This window comes from Pholcus phalangioides, unplaced genomic scaffold, assembly GCF_987345545.1.
Source record: "Pholcus phalangioides strain wild (caught in Gottingen) unplaced genomic scaffold, Ppha-v1.0 ptg000003l_1, whole genome shotgun sequence".
NCBI classification, from domain to species: domain Eukaryota; kingdom Metazoa; phylum Arthropoda; class Arachnida; order Araneae; family Pholcidae; genus Pholcus; species Pholcus phalangioides.
This window is the reverse complement of record NW_028301596.1, coordinates 20862333-20888186: the sequence shown is the minus strand read 5'-3', so window position 1 is coordinate 20888186 and position 25854 is coordinate 20862333. Positions and strand designations below refer to the sequence as shown.

General features: G+C 33.3%; 2 protein-coding genes across 19 annotated transcripts in view; both read left to right on the top strand.

Annotated features, from left to right (window-relative positions):
• The first annotated feature begins 285 nt into the window (after positions 1-285).
• Positions 286-16032, top strand: LOC149088254 (cyclin-dependent kinase 20). 15 transcript variants are annotated; one of them, XM_089246046.1, is made up of 11 exons: positions 289-486; positions 1653-1986; positions 5182-5419; positions 7625-7661; positions 9810-9998; positions 10916-11034; positions 11894-11956; positions 12926-12977; positions 13283-13354; positions 14976-15131; positions 15825-16032. In XM_089246046.1, the coding sequence occupies exons 3-11, from the start codon at positions 5271-5273 to the stop codon at positions 15960-15962; spliced, it is 975 nt and encodes a 324-aa protein (XP_089102172.1). In that variant the 5' UTR covers positions 289-486; positions 1653-1986; positions 5182-5270; the 3' UTR covers positions 15963-16032. The 15 variants fall into 15 exon arrangements, 14 of the variants coding, with proteins under 14 accessions (XP_089102161.1, XP_089102172.1, XP_089102169.1 ...); XM_089246043.1 differs by lacking the exon at positions 1653-1986 and adding an exon at positions 2423-2509 and having other exon boundaries at positions 297-486; XM_089246035.1 differs by lacking the exon at positions 1653-1986 and having other exon boundaries at positions 286-486.
• A 1795-nt stretch (positions 16033-17827) lies between these two features.
• Positions 17828-25854, top strand: part of LOC149088252 (poly [ADP-ribose] polymerase tankyrase-like) — a 129054-nt gene continuing 121027 nt past the window's right edge. For 3 of the 4 annotated variants that reach the window (XM_089245976.1, XM_089245969.1, XM_089245961.1), the window contains exon 1: positions 17828-18173. Coding sequence is in view for 1 of the 4 variants with exons in the window: in XM_089245943.1 (XP_089102069.1) it covers positions 18702-18709 (8 nt within the window). In the remaining 3 variants the exon portion in view is untranslated. Of the gene's footprint in view, positions 18174-18693; positions 18710-25854 lie in introns of those variants that run through there. The other variant, XM_089245943.1, reaches the window with a different exon arrangement.

Genomic DNA, 25854 nt, shown 5'->3' with positions numbered 1-25854 from the left:
TCCCTATTGGCAAATATGGAAAAGTTCTGTTTCATAAATTTACCACTAGATACCAGCACGAACACTTCATCCCAAATATCACATCGTTCTACAAAATTTTCACGTCTTATCATTAGATTAATTAATTGATTATTATAAAAAAATGCACAAACTTTTCATGAATTTCACAAAAAATTCATGAATGGTTCATAATAGCCCTGTTTTAAAATTAAATTTTTTTTTCACTGCAAAAAAATTTTCTCGTTAAATATTTTCAGTATAATACTTGACATCTGGCAACGATTTGCCATTGTTTGTTTACAAATTTGGCGGGATAGGGAATAGCAAAACAGATATAGCCGAAATTTAGCGCGATTTATCTCTCGTTTCGTGGTTTAAATTAAATAATTGTGTATTTTTTGAGTAATATATTTAAAAGTGTAAATTGATGTATTTCTCAGAGACAATTAATTAAAATTTAAATACCTATAAGAATTTCTTTATCAGGTAACTGCTAGATGGTAACGAAACTACCCATAATTTTTATTTAAAGATTATTGAAATAATTCTAAGTTTTGATGATGAAGTATTAAACCATTTCAAACATATTCTCCAAAAAAATAGCAGTAGTGTGAATTTCTTGCAGATATGTATATTGATATATTTCAGAGATTTTACATTCTATTCTTTGAAAGTTTAGAAACTAGTTTTCTATATTTGCTTTGAAATGTTTTTTATACTACTACTACTACTACTACTTAACCGTACTGCACTTCGTACACATACCTCTACTTCAAGTTTGGGTCGCAGGGACTTCGAAGATGGGTCGTTCAAATCCATTTACAGCCAAGGATTCTTGAGCTTTGATTCACTGGGGGCTTCCAACAAAGGTCGTTCAAATCCACTTACAGCCAGGTATTTTTGAGCTATGCATCACAACCCAAACTTGATTTGCAGGGGCTTCCGAGATGGGTCTTACAGTTCCACTTAGAGCCGGAGATTCATAAGCTATGTCACGATCCGAATTGATTCAAAGGGTTTTCCCGGGATGAGTCGTTCAAATCCAATTGCAGCCAGAGATTCTTGAGCTATGCATCACGGCCCAAACTCGATTCGAATATGTATGTTCTGAGTGTATGTATAGCCCTAACATAGGCCTATTTATGTTGTTAAGTTACGCTTGTTTCATGTTCACGCTACCATCCGTCTTTCATTTTCTGAAGGTAAAAATGCTTGTATTTTCATGTTATGTCAGTCTTTTTTGTGGGTCTGCCTGCTCTTTGCAGAGAGACTTTTTCAAATGGGAGACCGGCTCACATTTGTGCCTTGAAACTGGAACACCACAGTAAACCAACTTTAGCCGACCACCACTGTGCCGTCAACTGGTTTCAAACCTGGATCCTCAGAACAAGAATTCAGCACGATACCCACACGACTGCTCAGCGGCCGTTCTTTATACCGTGAAACCGGTCCATAATAATATTGTAGGGACCTAGGAAAAATATTCTTAAAAACGGGTTATCGTTGTAGATAGTTTTAGCATTTGGGCTATTTCCTATGGAATAGGAATTAGAATTCCGACAGGACTAAAGAAAATATTGTTATAGGCAGGTTTTTATTGTTGTAGACAGTATTGGTACACAGAGATCAGTATATAATGTACATTCATACAGGATAGCCACTGCTTATGAGAATCAAATCAAAAGAAGTATGCTGTTTTAACACAAGAAGATCATTAGATATAAGAATTAGTATTCCGCTCCCCAAAGCAGAACATGCCGAAATGTGCAATATACGTCGCAGAACAAGCAGTGCTGTTGCAGAACAATTTGGAAGAATTTTAAGAAAAGTGTAGAAAAATGCTATTATGTATATGCAAATTTTTACCACAGAACATTGTCAGTCAGCTGAGGGCTCGCTGCAGAACATCGCAAAACATTCTGCTTTGGGAATTCCGCTTATAAAAATAACATGTTTTCCTCAAAAGTGTCACCGTTCATTTCAGAGGTGAGATCTTATAGAATATATGTGTTCTCGTATATTTTTTGTTTTTGGTTATTTGAAAGCGTACTATCGCTACTTTTTCTTTGTAATAATCACAGAATATTGGCTATTGCCTTTCTTCATAAAAAGGGGGTACAGCTCACGGCAAAGCGAACTAACTTCAAAACTTATCAGCAGGAGGTTTATGGCAAAATAAACTAATCAGAATCTAGTTTAGTCTTTAGTCGAAGAAGTTAAATGTATCAATCCCAGAACTGTGCTACTGGACTCGTATCATTTCCAAGATCTCTTTCAGCCCCCCTCCATGGCCAAATCTGGAACAAAGTGCGTACTTAACAGTTTGAATGTGTATCTAGTATTGTATCTAATTTTTCAGTGCTGCGATCTGTACTTCAAATTATGAGGGAAGTTTAATGGTTGGATATTTCTACCATTGTAGGCAGTGGCGGCTCGTGGTCTGATATTTTTGGAGGAATGCAAATTCCCAAAATTATAGTGCCATCTATCGGTGATGATATGCATTCAAGTATATGTATTTACAATTAGTAAAGTATTGCACTGCATTGAAATTACTTTTCTATTAAGTGTTTTGATTTGAAAACTTTTATTTTTGTTTATCACATTTTTTACATTATCTGTATATCTATGTAGTGCAAAAATAACAATGCTCTATCAATGCAACATTAACTCAAATAGTTTGCGCAGTGAGCTTAATTGATATTTTACCAACGTTAAAAATCATCATTTATGTGCAGCAGTTCCCATCGCCAATGGTTTTTTTTGCAAATTGTGAAAATTCATACTCTTCTTTCAATATTATACTCTAATTTAAAAGGTGTATAGAATCCAATAATAATGTTATAAAATATAGGGTGGGCGAAAAGTTGGGAAACTTTAAAAATGAATAAAAATCGGAAAAATAACCGAAATAAAAAGCAGTTTGCCGGGTTAGCATCGCCAGGTCACTGGAATTTTTTTAAGAGAAAAAAAATCACAAAAAACAGCCGATAGGTGGCACTAGTACGAGCAACTTAGGTGGAAATATGCAAATGAGATGGTTATAAGAACTTTTGCTTCTAATCCACAACCAGTTCACTGTTCTAAACCGTGTATGTGGACCCACTGCACTCTGCCATTTGCTGGATTTGTGATTCTCCCACAATGTATTATTCCCTGTGGTGGTGGTCATGTGGAACACATACCGCTATAATAAATGATTTGGGGGCATTCTGTTCATTATTTGTGTATGTTTTCTTTGACTTGTGTACATCAGTGCCACCTATCAGCTGTTGTTTTGAATTATTTTTTCCTGTATTAAAAAAATTCCCATGACCTAGCGATGCTAACTCTGCAAACCGTTTTTTATTTCTGTTATGTTTCTGGCTTGTATGAATGTTTAAAGTTTCTACGGACTTTTTGCCCACCCTGTATATATTTTGTATTCAAATATATTCTAATGTAAAAAATACAATATATGTAAAAAAGATGGCAGTATCTGGGGTGCGTTTTCAGTACAGCCAAAACAAACCTAATAACCTGTGTTAACTATCCCCCTTTCTCCCTTCTCTCATATTTCTACTACCAAAGGGTATCTCATATCGACGCATGGCGGAAAGCACCAAAAGAGAAAAGAAGAATACAGAGCTGAGACTTTTTAAAAGGAAGATTGGCTTGCATACACATCTTGAAGTTGGAACCACAGAAAAAGAACTTCAGTTGACCACCACTGTGGCATCAGTGTCGAAGAAGCTGTCATAAGCAGTGTTTCCTAAAGTGGTAATATTGCCCTTTTGGAGGCGAGGTGATATAATCTTTAGACCCACAAGATATGATCCCATAGGTTGATTCAGGAAATTGGGCGATGGGAGCAATTTTTTCTGAAGAACAGGATGATGAGACAGAAAAGACTGATCTAGAGATATACGTATGGATGTGGATGTAGTTGGGAAAGTGCAATATAGTAAGCATCAGTAATAGCAAAGTCAGAGGCAGATTTAATGACGAGTTTCCTGGGCTCTGACTTCTAAAGGGACCCCCTGTAAACCCTGAATTTTACACTTTTTTCTGATTTATTAGAAGCCCATTATTTTCTTCTGTGCCTGGGGCCTCAACCGACCTTAATCTGCCTCTGAGTAAAGTTATTGTAGTAAAATATTAGTCAGTCCACATAAACATAAAGCGCAGTAGAGCAATGTCTACTGAAGAAAAATCTATCAAAAATATAGAGGATGACATGAAGCACATACACAGCTATAGAGGAAAATAAAAATCATTCAGGGAATTCACAAAATTTTCCAACAGGACAAAAAAAAGCTCGAATTTTATATATTATATATATAGATGTTATTTTATAGATGTTATCAAGAAGACTCGAGCATAGAGGTGCATCTGGAAAATTTCAATGACTTATTAAAACATGTGAACAAAGTCAGGGCTTGTGACAAATCAAAAATTTTTTAGTTGCCAGCTAAATTTTTTAAAAGCCAAGAATGATTTTAATCTCAAGGAAAACGGTCCTAAATAATGTTTTTTGACTTTTCTGGGACTCTAAATTCTTTCCTTATATTGAAAGACGCATCGTCATTAAATCTGAAACATTTTTTTGCCATTCATAGACACCAATTTCACAACCATGTACAGAAAATTTTAGATGTTAATTTTATAGTTGCCAGGGCAAACTAGCACGATGGCGAGAACATGACAGCAGAAAAATATGGCTATTGCAGGGAGTCCCACATATAATATGGAGTTAGCACATTAATCTCTTAAGTATAAAAATAAAGAAAAATGTTGAATGCTTTTGAAAATATTTTTCAAGTTGTGAATAGCATAATAGACAGTGATGTGTATGAAAAATTGAACAGATTCATAGTTCAATTTTAAACTAATTCAAAAGGCATGGGGCACAAAAATTTTCTTTCAGAGAAATTTTGAGTTACTGAGAATGTGTTCAAAAGCATTTAAATTAACAGAAATAGGTTAATATAGCATATATAAAGAGTATTTTCTTTATATATTTCAATTTTTTCACAGAAATAATTACATTTTTTCTAATTTTTGGTCGAGTTGGGGGGATTGGATTTTTCAGCACCTCCATGTGTACGCCTCTGCATATATATACATGCACATCAATGTTTATGTTCATTATAATGATTTATTTATCTTGGCAACATAACTAACACACCATATTACTAATAGATTTTCAAGTGTATGATCCATCTTAAAATTGTTACATGTGGATTGAATCAGATCATTTACCGGCTGAGCAGATGTATGATACATGATTGATGGATCAGTACGAAATCATTGGGCATGTCGGAGAAGGTGCACATGGTATTGTGCTGAAAGCTAGATCCAAATTGAATTCCAAAGTTACAGCCCTCAAAAAAGTGCCGCTTTCTAATGTTGAAGATGGAATCCCTCTCATGGCTCTTAGGTAAATTACAGAAAATATTAGATAGAGTAGTCTTTCTATTTTGAATAATTCCTTTAGAAGTTCTTGTTTTGAAACATGCTCAATATATAAGGAAAACTGATTGTGTAAAGATATATTAAGGTTTAGGAAGAGAAAATTCATTTCTGCCCTCACGGGAACTCTAACCCTGATCTCTGGTGTACCGGATGAGTGCTCTACCTCTGCTATAAAAGTAGATAGAATATTCCCTCCCGGCATGGGTTGAGATACTGGGGGGGGGGGGCAGCATCAAAGGTGGAGTCGTCTGATTTTATATATATGTGTATATATGAATTGACATCGTCGTGCTCCCAAGCCTGTAGTGTATATTTTTGGGACCCCAGGGCAGAGTTTTGCTTGGGGCCCCTCCTGGAAGGGTTATTATTATTGACAAAATAAGTGTCAATATTTTAGGGTCCCCTATTCGGCTTGGGGCTCTGGAGCAATGCCCCAGTGCCTTGTTACAGCCCTGCATGCCCCCCCCCCCAGACTTCCAAGTCTATCTCTGCCTATGCCCCCGGAGCATATATACATATATATATACTGAATGGCTCTGTGCGATGGACAGCAGCAACATTCTATCAATAGCTCATAAATGATATCAAGGCCACCAGATTGTAACACTAGAGTAAGATTAGAGAAAGATGTCCTCTTCTTTGTTAATACAGCCAGTTTTTTTGTATATATTGTATTTACAAAGGAGAGGACGTATTTTTCTCTACATGTACGACGACATGTGATGATGTTCTTGATGTCATTTGCGAGCTACTAGTAGGATGTTGCTGCTGCCCATCATACAGATCACACAGAGCCATTCAGGGGGGGGGGGGGGAATATTCTATTTAAATTTCCCTGCATACCAGAAAATATGCCTGGAATACGGTATGAAGCTCATGCAAACAGTGAATGTCTTGCTGAAACTGTGGTAAATTAAGTGGTTTTATCTGTTCTCACTCACATTATATCTCATAGTTCTCAAACCCAGGTTCTTCAATGACCTGGGTCTTGAACAAGTAAAGCTAATACTGTGTAGGGTTCATGATTTGAACTTTTACACTTTATTCTCTGAAATTTTTAGTATTTGTCACTGATCAAATTTTGAAACGCACAGTGAATTATATTTTTGCAACAATACTGCATTTCACCATTACATGATGGAACTCACTTAAGAACAATTATATGATGCGACTGGTATTCATTGAGTTATGTGTTACATAATATGAACATCCTCACTGGAACATCCCCTGCAGCAAGGCTCCCCCCCCCCATTTGCCAACATAGAAGTTCTGTTTTTCATATGAGATTACAAAAAGATAAAACGAAACTTTGAAATTGAAGAAAACGCAGAGACAATTGATGTTTGTCTGGGAAATACATACACAAAATATTTGGCCTATATTTTTTGAAATAGTATATGCCTAAAATGTCATTCTTATATTAGAAAAATGGGTGCTTGCTTGCTGTTTCCCCCCCCCCCCCAAGGGATTTTTTTTTATCGCCATAAATTTTTGTCACCCATGCTTTGAAACATTTTTTTACTCTTATATTGCTAGCTAGTTTAGTTATTTTGTAAACGTATGAGGACGCTGCATTTTTCATATATTTTGTGGACTTTTTTAGAATGAGATACATTCTAAAAATGTCCACAAAATATATGAAAAAGTCTAGTGCCTTGGCATTTCATTTCAAACCATCCATCCCATGGCAAAAGAATGATTGTTTTGATGTGTTCAACCACTTCTTTAGTTTGTTTATAAGCCCATATTGTTTTTTGAAACACCCTGTTTGCTATGGAATCAATGTAATTAACTTTCAAATACAGTATGTTAAAACCCTGATTCATGTGCCAAAGCTATGCACAAGTTTTCAGACAGAAATGTATCCCAGAGAAAGCCTCCATAAAAAAAAAGATAAATAAATAAAAAAAGGATGAAGAAAATCTTTAAATTTACCTCTTTTCTCTTCCTGAGGAAGGTGGGGGTATTACTATTGGGAAAATTTACCTCAAAACTGGCATCATCTGACAAATTACTGACCTAAGCCAAGATATCACTGTAATATATAATTTTTTTTCTTGTGATTTTGATGTGTCTCTTAGATTGGGCAGTATTTGCTATTTGTTAGTTCTATTAGTCAATTCTCAATTTGAATTATTTTTGCTTATATTGGTTTGGCTTTTTATTTCAGGGAAATAAAAACTCTTCAACAGACCAAACATGAAAATGTGAGCAAATTATATGGTAGATTTCAATTTCTGTGTATTTATCATTTTGTGTCTTTTAAGTTTGCAGGGTTGCAATTCACCCATTTTTGACTGATTTTGCATTTGCAAAATACTTTGTTTGAATTTTTTTTTAAGTAATTTTCATGCACATTTTTTGTATGAAATGAATATTTTTGGAATTAATGAGTTTATTGAGTGTGTCATAGTATTTTTTAAAATTTGCTTATACAAAGAATTTTTATGACTAAACCAAAATTAAAAATAAAATTTTCAGAAATTTTCTCCTGATTTTCATGACCAATGACAAAATCCTGATTCAATCCATCGCAAAATCCTGATTCAATCCATCGCAAAATCCTGATTCATGACCATCAACAGAAATAATTTTTTAAAAAAGTGGAAAAAAAATATTTCTCTTCCCAAATTTTTTTGCCATGAGGCACAAATCATTTCCCAAAATCATATAATTACTAATTATTTTTTATTAAATTTGCTGATTAATTTATACTAATTGGAAAGTTACATTAATTTTTAAAAAAAAATACTGAATTTTTTTAACTTTCTCAAATATGCTATTTAAGTAATCAAACATCATATGTATAAAAATTATGCGATTTGCTCAAAAATTTGAAGAGCAGTGAAAAATGAGTTAAGGGGGAGCAGGTGTATCGGTTGCACTCGGCCAAAAAGGGTACAGAGTTGACTCTTTTCCTGTTAAAAATTTCAGGGTAGGGTGTTCCAAAATGGATACTGGCCCTGGATGGCAAAGTAAATTTTCTCATTTCTAGTTGCAGCCCTGAAAGTATGAAAGTATACAGAATAGTTTTTTTTGTTTCCCATCTCCCCCTTCTTCAGAAATTTTTTTCTCTCCTCACTCCCCAACTAAAGCAAACTCATAGGATCCTATGTAATACTTGTAGCTTCTATCGCCCCCCCTGAACCATTCCATTGTCCACCAGGGGGCAATATTGCTTACTTGAGGAAACACTGGTATACAGTAAAACTTTGATAAGTCATCATTCAAGTTTTCGGGAAATTGTGATGACTTAAGCGAAATGTTGTCAGTTTTAAGTGCAATACTGTAAAAATCATTTAACTCTAATATTATCTATCCCTTTTTATGAGTATTAAAGTATTAACTTGTGTCTGTTATGGTTAAATACACATGTTAATAAATTTTATTTTCAGTACATAAATTTTATAACACATTTAATTTTAGCACTTTAAGTTCTTCAGCAGTAGTTCATCGTACAAGCATAAAGTAATCTCAAATACAGGACCTGATTGTGACTTGAATGGGCAAAGTTTTCATTAAAGGCTTCCTCGACTTGGGAAAAAATGTCTGGTGTGTCAACAAATATATTTTGCTCAAATTTGAAGCTCCCTGAATTGGTAAGAGCTCTTACAAAATACCCACTTGCCCATTGCAGAACTCAGGTCCAGTTCAACAGTCCCTAACTCTTGTTGAAAATAAATTTTTCTCAAGAAATTTTGTTGTTTTAGTCAGCAATTCTCCTCACTTTCGTCATGAGCTATTCCATTTTGAAATATAAGGTTTTTATGATTGCTTTTGAGCACATGACAATACTATCAAAACAAAAACAATCAAGGTTAAAAGGAGCCATAATTTCCTCTTATTAAAAGGAGCCATAGTAATCTCATCTATTCCTCTCGCAAACTTTTCCACAGTGCCGAGTTGTCCAAAATAAGCGACCAGTAAACGAGTGTTTAATAACATTGTTATCTACGAAAGCTAGATGAGAAAAGGAAAAGAGTGACGACTTATTAGGGTGACAATTAATGAGGTTTTAGTGTATTTTATTGTTTAATTACAAAATTAATTCATATTCTGCTATTAAGGATAGCATAAGGGTGCATAATAATAATTGAAATGTCATTTACTTTAATATCTTCTAGTATCATTTACTTCATATTTACTGTTTTTTGCAACCATGCCTCATGTTAATAAAATGAAATTTGAAATTTTTTGTATTATTTCCTAATTTATGAAAAATTACCATTTTTCTTTTATGAATTTTATCGAATTTTATTTCACAAAAGTCTGTTCACTTTATATAGGCCAAAAACAACCAAGAGGCCATGCTGTATGCAATTTCTTCTGTAGAATTTTTTTCTTCCTTGTATTAGGTAGTAAAGTTGCTGGATGTTTTCCCGTATGATGCTGGGGTGGTGTTGGTGTTTGAATATATGCCCTCTGATTTGTCAGCATTGTTGAGAGACTGTCACAATCCTTTGAGTGAAGCTCAAATGAAAGCCTATCTAGTAATGATTCTCAAAGGTATTCAACACTGTCATGATCTGGGAATCATGCATAGGGTAAATAGATGTTTACTAATATGAATATATTTACTGTCAATTAGGACAACACCTGGTTTTTAAAAAAAAAGATATTTGTCTAGTTTTTAAACTAGCCAATAGAGGCCATATTTCAGAAATAAAATAAGTGGCCTCTATTTGTTGGTTCAGGAACTTTACAGGGCACCAAACATCATCTTTTTTTCAAAAACCAGTACTGTTTTCCCAGTTAACAGTATATGTTTTGCATATTTGGAGAATATACAGGACAATATATAATAGCAAAAGAATCTCTATAATAAGCAAAAGAATATAAAAAAAATGTAATAAAACATACAGAATATGTTCTCACAAATTTTTATTTTGACACTTCTTATATGAATGAATTTAAACCTAAGTAAAGTATTTCATCCTTTCTACTTGGCAGAACACTGGCATGATACTATGTATCAACCCTGTCTATAGAACAATTGATTCATCTCATTTTTGCTTTTTTCCCCCTCACTTCAGCTCAGGGTATATGCTGTATATTGTACTTTATAACATGTCATGTATTTTATGTGTGGGTAAGAGATATACAGTGGATTCCATTTATAATGTTTCTACTTGGAACATTTTCCTGTTTAGTACAACTTATTTTCATGGTCCTAACTCTTAATAATACTCATCGAGATTTCTTATTTAAAGAATAATATTAGTAGTAGAAGATTCTTATTTAATGAAGAGCTCAAAGGGTTCATGAATTGTAATCTATTGGCAATATAATTTATGTGTGCAATACACATAAATCTGTCAATATTCATAAACCTGTCAATATACAACATACAGTCAATATAAAAAAATGTGTGCAATGCTCAAAATGCAATATGTGTATGGTTTTTTTTTCTTGAACTGTGTAATCTTGCATGCAATTAAGGGATATTGCCAATCAATTTAAGGATTTGAAGCCAGCGAATCTTCTCATAAGCTACACAGGACTTCTGAAGATTGCTGATTTTGGACAAGCTAGTCTCTTAGAGAAGGGTAATCCAGATTACAGTCATGAAGTTGCTACGAGGTAACTCTTTTTGTATGTGATTGATTTTCTTGAAATCTTGCTGAAGTAGTAAATTTGTTACATATAATACACACCATCTATGTTTGTGAAATGAATCTTTAAATGTGAAGATGTTTTTATATTCTTCTAGTATTAACTAATTTGAATTTGGTGGGTATTTTGCTCAAATATTGTAATAATATCACTATGCATTTTCTAATATTTAAAAAAAATCCAACTTTCTCAACTAACTGATCATGACCTCTACATTGCTGTTATGTCTTGAAATAATAAAATTAAAAAATACTCTTGTCAGTTCTCACAAAGAAAAAACAAGCGGTGTTCCAGAATGATATCAGCAGTTTATAGCAGGAAATACTGATTTTAGAATGTCTGTGAAACAAGTGAAAATATATTTAGGCTATAGTTTACAAAAAAACCTATATGTAAAGGAAGATTTGATACATCAATTGTAGTTAATATTTGTTAATTAAAAAAAAGGTGGAAAACTTGTGCATAGTATTCATCATTTGTAAATAAAATATACACACATCAGCTTTTTCAGGCATAATAGTTTTTCTCATGTATTTCTCAATATGGACGTGTTACTCGAATTGCCATATTTTCTTGTTTTCAACTTCTTCTTTCTAGACTGCATCAACACTTCTCGTTATCATATTTTGCTGAAACTAATGTTATTTGAAATAGGAATGGAAAATTTTTTAGGACATATTTTTCGTTTTATAAGGCATATTTGCAGTTTTTTAAGAGCATAAATGCATTTTTTATAGAGCATATTTTAGAAGTTTTTAGAGCATAAAAAGTCCTAGCCCTAGTAATAAGCATTAATGTTTAATAAATTTGCTCATTTCAATTTTAGGTGGTACAGAGCCCCAGAACTTTTGTATGGCTCCCATTCTTATAATGAAGGTGTGGACCTGTGGTGAGTTGCTATTAATAGAAGATTAAGTAGAATTTTTTTTTTCTTCAATCATTTTTTTTCTTCAAGTTTGGTGCTTGAAAATCTGATTGTATGATTAAAAAAATAGTACTTTGAATGAATTTAATAAAAAAAAGATTTCTTCTAAATTGATTAATCCTTACAACAGCAATGACAAGATGCCTTGCATTTTGGTAATTATATCATATCTCACATCCTTAAAACCCTTTTATTTTGGCAGTGCTGAGCCCAACTAGCTCTTTTCAGATGGCTTTGTTCACAAACACGTTTTCCACCTCCCCATCATTTTGTCAGATCAACTGCCAGTGGGCGGAGTCAGCTTTTGTTTAAAATTTGATAACAGGAGGAGAGAGATTATGTTTTTTTTCCTTCGTTTCGGGGGAGTATAGGGATATGCCTACAGTATAAATAATGGAAAAAAGATGGAATATTCCTCTTTTTTTTGTTATTGCTCTCTGTGTTGCGGGGAGGGAACACTTTATGGATCTATGACATTTTGCACACTTGACTTAGTGATTTCCACTGTGACAGTAAAAATATAGATCAGGGAAATTTTAAAAACCACTCAAAGGGTTGAAATTCTCACGACTAACATATATGTTTTTGTCTCAAATAAAAATTATTCGTCAGATGGCTGTATTTTACAAAAAAAAAAAGTGTTTTATTAAGCTATCTTTGTTTCATTGATGGATATTATTCATTTCTATGTATTGTGTGTGTATATCACTCCTGCAATTTTTGTGAAAACGACAAATAAAAGTAAAAATTAAACTTTATTTTGATGACTGAATGAAATGAAAATAAAAATGACCAAACCAAGCATGTGAATCCATCTCACTGAAGCAAAACACCATGGCAAACTAATGATATCAAAATTATTGACAGTTTTTTGGCTAATGTAATACATAGATTACTTATCAAGTCAGTGTTTTAATCTATTAATTTTTTTAGGTCAGTGGGATGCATATTTGGTGAGATGCTGAGCAAGTATCCACTTTTTAAGGTGATATATGGGTTTTTTCATAATGAATATATATAATAGCCCCCCCCCCCTCCGCAGTGTCTCCTTATAATACACATTTGGATGTTTTGCACCCCTTTGCTAGAACTATTATTAAGAATTTTATTCACATTAGAACTTAGGTAAAATTATTTTGCTCTTTTAGTATCAGTAAAAATGTACATCATACTTTTTCTTTGTCTGCCCTCTACATACTCAATGTATTATCATACTTATTTACGTATGAATTTTTTTTTTGTTATATGTTGCATGTATTGAACTGTCTATATTTTCATTTCATTTTCAAGGGAGAAAATGATATAGAACAGCTGTGCATTGTTTTACAAGCGCTTGGAACACCCACTGAGAGTGAGTGGCCTGTGAGTTGATTCTGAAAGATATGATTTAAAATAAATTAAAATTTTAGTTTAGATAATTTTACTGTGGTAGAAGTAATATTTTTTAGTTATTTTATAGCATTCTTTTTTATTAAAGCTTATGGTTGGCGAATGAACTGAAATTTTCAGAAATTAAATAGTAAATGTAAAAAAAACTGTGCATTTCAAATTCAGGAGAAAATAAAGTAAAACATTGCTGCAAGTAAAAAATATCCAACTATTATTTTATCAAACCATCCTGAATTTCAAAAAATCTTTATGTTGTCTTTCCCCAAGGCACTGAATTTTATAATATTAATTGTATCAGCTTTCATTCATGTATTTAAAAAAGCTATAAAAAATTGTACATTTGAAATAGATATTGAACAGTTCATTTTATTTGATAATTGATAGCACTATAATTTAAGGAAAGAATAATGGTGAGATGGAGGAAACAACAGAGATTTCATATAGAATTTATTTCTTTTCACTTAATATCATTGGTTATTATCATGTTTCATAGATAACCTGTAGGGAGTTCTGTAGGAGTAGGGGGAACTGTTTTGCTGACTTACGTGTAACATTGTAGAATATTATTTATTGAACTCTGATTTTCTGTTTACTAATCTTTTTCTTGAAAGTGTTGATTTAACATCATGATATAAAGACAATGGGAGGAGAAACATATTAGTGTAGTTTTTTTTTCTCAAAAAAATTATTAAATTAATTAACCACCACATGCCGCTGTGGTGGTCGAGTGGTTATAGTGCCGGACTCGTGATGCGAGGATCCGGGTTCAAACCCCACAGTGGTGGTCGGCTGAAGTTGGTTTTCTGTGGTTCCCAACTTCAAGGCGCAAATGCGAGCCGATCTCCCCGTTAAAAAGTCTCGCCACAGAGAGCAACAGTCCTACAACGGTAAATCATTCAACCATAACACTTCACTCATAGTTAGAAAAACTGGGGGCAGATGACAGCACTACACATAACAAGCATTATACAGAAACAAACTTTACATCAGGTTGCACTACACATACACGCACGTTCCCGCATGTACCGATTCGTTGGGGGTTCCGCAGGGGGGGGGGGTGCATGTGTGGTGTAGCAGTAGTAGGGAGGGTCTCCAAAAATGGCTCGGGGGATCCATGATGTTCTTAAGTCAGCCACCTCGTTGGGCAATTTGCCTGTTGTGGCGTTGTATTTGTATTATTTATTGTTACTGTTTATTTCTGTATAGTATACTTGGATGTTGCCATGAATCTTAAAGTTATTCTTTATTACTCATGAAGGAATCATCCCTTTGGGTCAAATAATGTTTGTTTTTCTAATTGTCTTCTTGTCTTGTTTAGTTTTGTGTGGTTTTTGTCCTGTATAATATTTTTACCTTTGTTACCTTCTTGTTTTACTTTTCATAATGTAGTAATAAAGGGTTAAGCTGAGCCATGAGCCACTCATGACATATTTTTCTCAAAATTAAAAACATGTTACCTTCAGTTTTTCATTCTATTTCATCAGGTTAATAATATTAGAAAATTCATCTTTTTTCTTAGTGTTCATGATTCAGATTTTTTTTGTAAAATTTACCTAGTAAAAGTGTTTGAAAAACCTCATATTTTAAATTTTAGGGTCTAGAAAATCTACCGGATTACAACAAAATATCATTTCCAGAGTATGATAGAACGCCATGGGAGAAAATCGTTCCTTATTGCAACAGGGAAGCAACAGATTTATTGAGCAGGTTTTTGGTATATTCTTCAAGAGCAAGAATTCGAGCTAAAGAAGTAAGAAAGAAGAGGTGCTCGTATATGGGCATGTAATCATTTGAAAAACAAAAATACCTTGCTGCAATTTATAAAGTTTGACGATTTTATTAATTTTGTCACACAATATCTATTTTTTTTTTTCAAATCCAGATTATGAGGCTAAAACGACAAATAATTGAAGTATAAAAAAATATGCATGCCCAGACCTAGGGCTGACTCTTGGGTCGTGTGGCCGCACATGGTACTACTCCAGGAGGCAGCACCAAATTTGATTAGAAAGAGTGAAAAAGAACATGGTCAGGGCATCAAAAATAGGTCCTGCACAGGCTACAGATTTTTTCTCAAGCCACCCCTGTGTGTGTGTGTGTGTGTCCAGAGCACATTGAACTGGAGTTTAAAATTGATTTTTGTTATTGACAAAGTAATCAGCTATGGATGTGTATCAGGTGCAAGAAAATCCTGTGCGTTGATTTTTTTAAAATTAAATATGGTGATGAGATTTTTCAGAAAATATTTTATATTTTCAAACTTGTCTTTTATATTAGTCCTTTCATTATATTAGTTCTTGTTTTGTATTAATTTAAATTAATTTCTGCTCAAATTTGAGTATAAACCCTATATTGTTTCAATGGTTTTTACTTAATAAATAATTGGTTTTTTTGAAGCTTTAGCGTTGCATTTCTACTTTGTGATAAATTTATTTATTTCTAGGCATTGGTTCATAGCTATTTTTTCACCCCTCCATTGCCATGTTGTGCTTGTGATTTGCCGAGGCCGAAAGTTGGTCGCCATGGGTTTTTTGCCAATGCTACAACATCATCTTTTGAAGGGATCTCATTTGGAAAATAATATACATGTATGTGCACATTAAAAAAATGCTCTCAATCATGAGGAACCAATAAAAAAAGTTTTTTAGGTATCTGAATCTTAACATTATTCTTGTAGTTTTTATAACACAAATTTTTCAGAATCTCTCGTATCTACTTAATCTTTTTGCTCCGGAGTACCTCATTTCCAACAGTTTTAAATGGTTTCTAATGATTATTTTTTCAAGTTAAGATCTAAGGTACACATATGTGTGCCCAACTCAAATGGTCCTAGTAAAGATATCAATCCAAATTAATTAATTAAAAAAAAATGTTTTTCTTATTAAAGGGCATTTTGACACACAAATCAATCAAAAATTCAAAAAAATAGTTTTGGCTCATGTGTGAAGAGGTTAAAACAATTTTATAAAATTATCAATTGCATGTGTAATATGTGTAAAATGTATATTTTAAGCGAAGCACAAAGACAAATAAATTTTTGATGCATTAATAAATATAAAATTACTTATCAAGTTTGTCCTATAAGACATTCAAACAAATAACTGAATCTTTTCAAGTTCATAAAATTGGGAAAAAATTGTCTCTTTCATTTTTGGTTTCACATATCCTTTTCACTAACAATTCTAACAGATTAAAAACTTACTCCTTCAATTAAAATCCTTCGCATATATTGAGAGATTTGATTCATTGCAAAAGGGAAGCATTGTGAGAGAGAAGAGCATTTACTCTCAAAATGGTGTGCTACATAACTTTTCATTGATAAATAAACTTTTCAATAGACACTTATTGGAAATGAAAGAAGAAAAAAATTAATTTTTTGAAACTATTGAAAGTATTATATACCAAATCAAAAGATACATTTTATACCAAGTTCTTTTTGTTTGAATTGCAAAATACAAATAGCATATACAGTATTTAGCTTTGTACAGTGTAATCTTCTCTTATCTGGAATAAAGGGCTGAATCCATTTCAGGTATGGGTTAATATCTCTATAAAACTAAAAAAGCTAAAATAAGGGCTTCAAAGCTAATAAAATTCTTCTAAAAGTTTGCTTTACTTAATTTATACAATTAATGTTGATTATGCATGTATCCGAGATAATTAGTTCACAAATCATAAAAATATTTTATACTTGCAGTATTTCTTTGGTCACTGACGTCTCCTCAGTGCCTACAAATCTTTAATTATGTAGGTGTAAAAAATATTTTGATGGTTCTGGATGTAGAATCTTCAGAATAAATAAAATAGAGCAGCATTATCTGTGTATAATTTTAGGTGAAAATGTGTTTTAATGGTGCAGCATATTTTTTTCCTTCTTCAGCATAGTTTGGAATTTAAAAATTTTAAAACGTTTAAAAATGTTTTTCAAGTGAACACAATCATTTTAGAAGACATTATCAAAAGCCTCCAGCCACTATGAATTTTTTTTCTTCTCCTTTATGAGAAAACATCGCGAATTTCTAAAAATGTACGAGCTGCGTATTGTTTCTGCACCTTTTATTAATATGACAATTGTTTCCGTCGTTTTTAGAGCATTGTTTTTGTTGCTCGGACAAACGTTAATTGTATTTCAGTAATTAATTTTTAATATTTCTTGGGTGATACTGTACATTAATTAAATTCTTACAGAATATTTCGACCTAAGAGGCCTCTCATTCCGCCGAGTAACTGACGGCTCTAACTCATGCTCGAGATACGCATAGAGAATATTCATTAAAAAAAACAAGAACTCAAGACAGCTGCAAATATTTCACGCAGTCTCTATTCGTTCGGATTTTAAACGTATTAAATGTTGCCAAATTAATTAGAATGCTCATCCTTAAACAAACTGTATTTTTATCTTCCTGAATCGATTGTTTGCGTAGTAATCGATAAGAATATCCGGTGGTAACGGATTGGCTGTTGTGGTGTGTGTGTACCGCTATGTCAGTTACTCTCCCGGGATTCCTTAATTTTTTTTTTACTTGATGACAATTTTTTTTTAATATCGAAATCACGGAATCATTTCGTCAAAGAATCAGTGTTGTGTGATTGACTGAGTGAAAAGGAGAAAAATCGAGGTGATTGAACCCTAAAAATCTGTCGCGGTTCGCGATTTAATGACAAGCTGAGCTTTCAAGATGGCCGCTGATCGGTATGCCTCCCCAGATATTCCCGAGATAGACCAATTTCGGGGCTATTGAGCGCTTTCCCGCGCTCGGGATTCACAGATTATTCAAGTCTACGATAGTCAGTAAGTTTTGATTTTCTAGCCGGTGTCACGATTCCTCATTGTCACTGACTCTGTATGTATGTCTATTTCATTACTCTGTTTACATTTTTTTCTCTTTTTTTTTTTTTTCGTAAGTCACGTAAATTTGGGCAGTTTGTTGAAAGAATGGCAATAAACCATTCTCAGAGAATGTTTACATGTATTGATGTTTGTCCACAACAATGGTGATCGTATTCACGGTTCGTGGGCGTAGCAACCGCTCACGCCGTGGATGCGGTCAACGGAGTGGGAGAGGGGCGCGCGGGGCAAGTGCCATTTGTTGCTCGTTATACAGTGGGATATTTATTTACTTGGTAGACATCGCCATTCTTCATGTCTCTCGGTGGAAATAGTCTTTACTTTTTAAATGATCAAACATTCCTGCGAGAATATTATAATTAAATTAAACACATTTATTTCAATTTCGTAAGAAGTGTGATTAAATCGACGAAAAGAAATTTTCATCCCGAAGAAAAACGATTAAAAAGACGATTGGATTAAAAACAATTGATGGAAAAGTGAAGAATCGTGATATTTTAAAAATCTTTATTAGTTCTTATAATTGAATAATGTCAACTTGAACCAGTGTAATATCCTCATGTAAAAATGAAGTTATGAAGGTCTTGAGTTAAAAGAATATTATGAAGTACTTGAATATTACAAAAAAACATGTTATCCTAAGTTAAAAAGACCCAAAGTTTTTGTGTTTAAAGAACATGAAATCCTTGAGTTGAAAGAGTATGTAATTCTTGATTTAGAATATAAAATTCTTGCGTTTAAAGAATATGAAATCTTGGGTTAAAAAAAAAAGACATGAAATTCCTGAGTTAAATAATATGAAATTCTCAAGTTTAAATGTGAAAGTTTTGAATGTGAAATTCTAGAGTTAAAAAAACCCATGAAATTCTTGAGTTAAATAATATGAAATTTTTAAATTACAAAAACATGATAATCCTGAGTTAAAAAGACCTGAAATTCTTGAGTTTAACATGAAATTCTTGTGTTTAAATATAAAATTCTTGAGTTTTTGCATATAAAAGTCTTTAATTACAAAAACATGAAATTCTGGAGAATGTGAAATTCTTGATTTTGAATATGAAATCCTTTCCCTTTTTTTTAAAATGTGAAATTAGCGAGTTGAAAAACTGTAAAATTCTAGAGTTGAATTTAAAGAATGCGAAATAGATTTAGAATATGAAATTTTTATTTGAAAAATCTGGGCTTTTTTTGAGTAAAAAAAAAGTGGGTACCTCTCAAAAAAAATTATCATGAAAAAAAGTATCGTCCCCCCCCCCCTCCTATAATTCCACTTCTATCTCTGATTTTTTTTTCCAGCATGCCCTAGGTATTTGATCACCTGCTTATATCTCTTCATTGAGACATATCAGCGGGTCATGTTCTGGGTAGGAGAAGGAAGTATCTCTGTGAATCAAATAAATAAATTCATTTCTAAAAACATGTTCTATCCAAAAAAAGAGGAACATTTACTTTCATTGTCTACTAGAAGGAAAGCTTGCGAAAAGCCCATTAAACAGAGAATTGGGAACATATGGAATTTAACAAATGTAATAAATCTAAAACAGATGTTGATCCTGCTTATAACGTTCCCATTTAGACCATTTTAGTACAACTTATTTTCACAGTCCCAACTCTAAGTAATTATTAAGATTTCCTGTTTAAAGTGTTTTCCTGCTTACAACGTTTTTTGAAAAACGTTATAAGTAGGATTCACTGTAATTGGAATTTAGAGGCACACATTTATATATTTACTAATAAATCAATCTATAAACTCCCTTCGGATTGATTTTACATTTCGATAAAAAAAAAAATCTTATTTCTTTCAATATCTTCTGATTAAATTTAAAAAGCAAATGAGATTCTCTCTCTCTCTCAGTACACACTCTCTCAGATACTCATCTTCTGATTCCCTATTCATATAAATTCTTGCGAAGCAATTTCCTGGTAGAATGATTTTATTTTCCCTCCATGATGGTCCACCACTCTGATCTGACACCATCAAACCGCCATATATTTTCATACCTGAATATGGGAGCTATGCCAGATTTGTGTTGGTAAAACTGAACAGTATGCTTACGTGTGTGTGTGCCCAGCATTTGGCGTGTTTTGTGTGCAGTAGGTGGTGTCATCTATCTAGGGCCGCAACTAGGTACTATCTCAAATGGGGCAAGCTGGCATTTTGGCACCCTGTGTAATGTAGAAAAAGCAGTTATATAAATTGTGAATTTGGCACCCCTTTCTAGTCCAGAACTCGGGGCACTAGACCCCCCCCAGTTGCGACCCTGCATTCATCCTCAAATTGGTAATTCATGGATTTGAAATTTAATGTATACATATTTGTGTTGCAAGTCTGTGTGATCGCCTTGGCAACCAGAGTTTTTTTTTCAAAAGAATAGCCAACTCAAAATTGGAAAACCTTATAAAATCATATTTTTAGCCAATTACCACTGTGCAATCGCGGGTTCCAAACCTGGATTTTCATCAAAAGCAAAATCTTGGAGGGGGGCATACTCCCACAAGAAAATCAAAAGTTAAAAATATTATTGAAGAAAATTGAAATATTGGAAAAAAACCACATTCTTATACTATTTGTTAATAAAAATTGTTTTTGAGTGCTAGACTAGAATTACACAAAAGTTTTGTAAAAGTCTTTTTATAAAACGAAAAATACAACCAATAAACTGATCGGTTCCATTTGCTGGAATGTAATCGATCAGCTTATAGGTTGTATTTTTCAAATTTTATAAAAGCACTTTTACGAAACTTTTACAGTGTAATCCCAGCCTTAGTGTCCCAAACTTTCTGTGAAGAATTAGATCCCTTTGTGCCCCTCCAAAAAACCGTCTCTGTGAACACACGCGAAACGGTCACTACCGCATAGCAGCTAGATGACAAAACTGGATATTCAAGGTAGAGTTTTGCAGATTCTGCTTTTTCCCCCTGAACGATCTCTCGGAAAATGTATTACAATTTGAACAGGCATTCCAAATCCTTTACGATTTTTCAAAAAATGCTCATTTGCAATCTTGTAGGAACAAGGCGAATTTACGCCATACAGACGCTGTCTTTGACTGCCGGTAGATAACCGTGAAAATACCGTAATTTCCGGTATGCAATCGGAGGGAAGAAAAATGCCAAAATTTGAAACTTCTGTACAGGGCCCTCAATTCAGAGGAGCAACTAGGTACTCATCTATTTACTTTAATAACCCGTGTATATATCAATACAGTGTACAGTATACAAAGTAGTAAAACCACTTTTTCAGAGTCGCACGATCATGATAGACGGAAAAAAAAGTTGGGGAGGCTTTTTTTCTTCTTGGAACTAGGAAAGAACGCGTCACGGAGGATGCGTGAACCAAATTTTTATGCGCCCTTTTCCGAAATTCCGAGTATTTGAGGCGCTATAGCGCGTCATTGGCATCTCTGATATGAAACCCTCGAGTTTTTTTTAAGCATGTAATTCTTGAGTTGAAAAAGTATGAAATTGTCTTGAGTTAAAAAGTATGAGACGACATCCTGTCAATTTCGCAGATGCCACGTGTCAAAAGTAACTTAAGTTCAGAATAATACTCAGCACATATTATGTACATTTTCCAAAAAATTATAGTTGGATGAATGTTAATTAGCTTCATGTATGTTGAACTTGTATAACATTTCTTTATTTTTATAAAAGAGATAATCGTAAAAATGGCAAGAAAAATCAATCATAAATTTAGTGCCATTGAGTGAGTTAATGTAATATAAGTGTAGAGAGAGAGAGAGAGTTCATTTGTGTTGGAAAACAAATGAGAATATGAAGTGATTGATATTAGCAATTTTCATTGAATATTTCCATATCTAACCATGATGCCTGAGCTGCACTAATCTTTAGTTCAATAACAGCCTGAGTTTGGATGAGAGCTTAGGTATGGAAATTTGAGAAGCCATTCAGATTGGTTTAATTTGGTGTGAAAAAAATTATAAAAAAACTTATTACAAAAGTATCTGCAGGTGGAAAATACCAAATATTCAAGTACTTTTTTTGGTAGTTTTTGCTATTATTTACTCATTGTTATTATTGATTGATAAAATAGACATCACAATATATTTGAAGTGTCTTGAAAATGCTAATTGAAGATAACCTGTGATGCATTGAGATAACAATAATATGTGAGTAATTATTATGTGTATAGGTTAGTGATTTATTAAAGTGTAAATTATTTAATAATATGACTGTGTGTGTGTGAGATGAAATGAGAATATATTGACTGTAATGTGTAAGAAGAACAGTAGGTATTCCTCATTTTAGTATAACTTTGGAAAGCCTAGTGTAGCTTTTTGACTTTCAGCCAGTTTGAGCCCATATGTACTTTTTGTGTTTCTGGGAATTTCTTATTTATCTTTATCCATAACTATTCAATGAATATTCTATAGTAGACTCATGATTGCTCTACATTCACGGAACTAGGATAATCAAAATTATCGGATAATTGGAACATATTATCAGTGCCATTTCTCAAATGTTATTATAGACATTTGACATTTAAATATAAGTATGAATATAACATACTAACATGAGTAAAAATTTAAGTGAAAAAAACCTTTGTTGAGTACTTTTCAGGTATATCAGATTTTGTCAATTACCCTTTAATTTTTCACAATAGTTTAATTCGGGGGGGGGGGGCAGTGTGTTCAATAATCAAGAGTCTACTATATTAGGAAGCTGTCGTTATGAAAAGACAAAAATATTAATTTACTCCCTAATAATCTATTTTCTCTGCCTGCGCAACTGCACAGCAAAAAGAATTTCTTATCAATATTTTGTCAATTTTTCTCTGTATAATCATTTAGGCACATCGTTATGGCATATCATTATTAGTCATACTGTATAAAATCCTTATCAGCTGTATGTAACCAGCTATAGCATGAAGGAAAATTCGTCAGTGCCTGGGAGAAATATTGATTTTTTTTATATATTGCCATATTTGATTCTTAGAAAAGTATTCCCTGTCTATAGTTTCATATGCGTCAACTAAATTTCATTACATTTAGAGGTTCAGCGCTTCACAGACTAAAAAAGATCCTTCCCCCTGAACCATTGTCATGTTCAAATGATTTTTTTAAATTCAAATGCAGAATCACTTTTATCCAGCTCAGTGTTTCCCAAAGTGGACAATATCGCCCCTGGTGGGTGAAGGAATGGTCCATGGGGGTAATAGAAGCTACGGGTATAACATAGCGTCTTATGGGTTCGCTTGAGTTGGGGGCGATGAGAAAAAAAGAATTCCTGAAAAAGTTGGGCGATGGAACAAAAAGTTTGGGAAACTGCGATCTAGCTCATAAGTTCCCAAACTTTTGGTTCCATCGTCCCCTTCTTTAAATAGAAAATTTTTATTCTCATCGCTCCGAACTCAAGTCAGCCCATAGGATCCTATACTAAACCCATAGTTTCTACCCACTAAGGAGCGATATTGCCCTCTTTGGGAATCACTGTTTTAGCTCATAAAAGTATTCTGGGAACATAAATATATGGCATTAATTATAAGTAATATTCACGATCAAATATATATATCAGTAAATGAATGTGTTGGAAAATAAGTTTGATAGAGTTCAGTATAAAAACCTGTCCTGAAGTACCTATTTACACCATACATGCTCAGCCTCTGACCCACGAGCCAAATGTTGCCCTTTGAGTCATTTGATGTGGCCCCGCAATTTCACACCTAATTTTGAAAAAATGAGCTAAGTAAGCGGCACATTTTCAGATCACTTGGGTGACCTGCAGTGCAGTTCTACATCACTTTAGTGGAACATTTATTGTCATTCTCTTGAATCTTATGTTAAAATTGGTCAGTTGTTACCAAAGTTTGTGGAGACCACTGATCTCAAATAGATAGCGACATCTCCAGTAAAATCGTAAATATTGGTTTAAACAGAGAAATGTCAAGGATGTGATTGTGATTCTGAAATAGATAGGCAAAACTATTGATTTTGTACAAAAGAACAACTGCTCCCTAGTTGAATGGATATTCCTAACTAGCATGGAAAAAGTTGCAATTGAATATAAAAGAAGCATCAAACAATAAAAAGTTTTCGTATTCAGCATATAAAAATAGATATGAACAATCATATTAATACAAATACAACGCCACAACAGGCAAATTGCCCAACGAGGTGGCTGACTTAAGAACATCATGGATCCCCGAGCCACTATTTGGAGGCCCTACCTACTACTGCTACACCACACATGCAACCCCCCCCCCCTGCGGAACCCCCAATGAATCGGTACATGCGGGAATGTGCGTGTACGTGTAGTGAAACCTGACGTGAAGTTTTTTGTTTCTCTGTAATGCTTGTTATGTGTAGTGCTGCCATCTGCCACCAGTTTTTCTAACTATGAGTGAAGTGTTATGATTGAATGATTTATCGTTGTAGGACTGTTGCTCTCTGTGGCGAGACTTTTTAACGGGGAGATCGGCTCGCATTTGCGCCTTAAAGTTGGGAACCACAGAAAACCAACTTCAGCCGACCACCACTGTAGGGTTCGAACCCGGATCCTCGCATCGCGAGTCCGTCACTATAACCACTCGACCACCACAGCGGCATGACAACTGATAAAGCCTTTCGTTCTCCAGGCTAGTGTGCTAACCACTGAACCAAATAGATGCACACTTTGCTCCATTTATTCTAAGCTCATTAATTTCTAATATGGAGAATTGATGTCACAAAAGAAGATAGAAATAAAGATCTTGAATTAATCAAACAAAACTGACTCTAGGTTCCCGGCAATTACATTAAAATTTTTGGGGAAGTTGGAACCATTTCATGCCGAAAATGTTTTTTTATACCCTAAGATTGTTAATACTATGTCTGATTTTGAGTGCTGAATAGTTTTTATAATGTTTTTGGTAAAAATGTAATTACGAAGAGTGATATGCGGTTTTTGAACCTGCTAACCATAGTCAAAGTATCGACTGCCTGTGCTGAAAAGATTTTTTCAATATTTGGTGTAGTTCATTCCAGGTAGAGAAACAGATTAGTAGTAGGCAAAACCATCAAAACTAGTGTTTCTAACGAAGCAAATGAATAATTATTCAGGATAAAATTATTCAATACAATACACGTAAGATAAATCTATTCAAGAAATGTAATTTTCTTAATAAAATGTTCTGATATGTCTCACAAGTATATGATTAGTTTGGAAATATTTTTTAAATAATTATTTTTAAAAATTAAAATTTTTCAATTTTATATTCTAAAAAAATATAGATTAAAATGAATATAGTGTGTTAGTAATATATATGCATTTAAATATATATTTTGTTTAAAAAATCATTAAAATTGATTAAAAAAAAACAACAACCCTGGTTTACTTTCATGAAACTAGTTCTGAATATTTTAACTTACCTCAACAAAGGTGAAATATTTCAAACTATTTTTTTTTACCTTCGGAATCAGCTGTTTTCCTTTCAATTAGATGAAAGGGTTGAAGGGTTGGAGATAAATATGAATGAAAACTATTTTTGCCAAGCAAATAACTTGTAAAGAAGTTCTTAAAGCGCATGTCTTTTCTTAATGAAATCCAACCATGAGTTGAGTTGTATCACAGAAATGAGTGTAGAAAATTCCTTCTCATTTCATTAGTTTTGATAAGAGTCAGTGAA

Excerpts from the sequence above, each read along its gene's own strand:
- LOC149088254 (XM_089246035.1), top strand. The coding sequence starts at position 5,271 with ATGGATCAGTACGAAATCATTGGGCATGTCGGAGAAGGTGCACATGGT. Across the intron at positions 13,355-14,975 it reads CCACTGAGAGTGAGTGGCCT|GGTCTAGAAAATCTACCGGA; the intron begins GTGAGTTGATTC and ends TTTAAATTTTAG. Across the intron at positions 15,132-15,824 it reads CAAGAATTCGAGCTAAAGAA|GCATTGGTTCATAGCTATTT; the intron begins GTAAGAAAGAAG and ends ATTTATTTCTAG.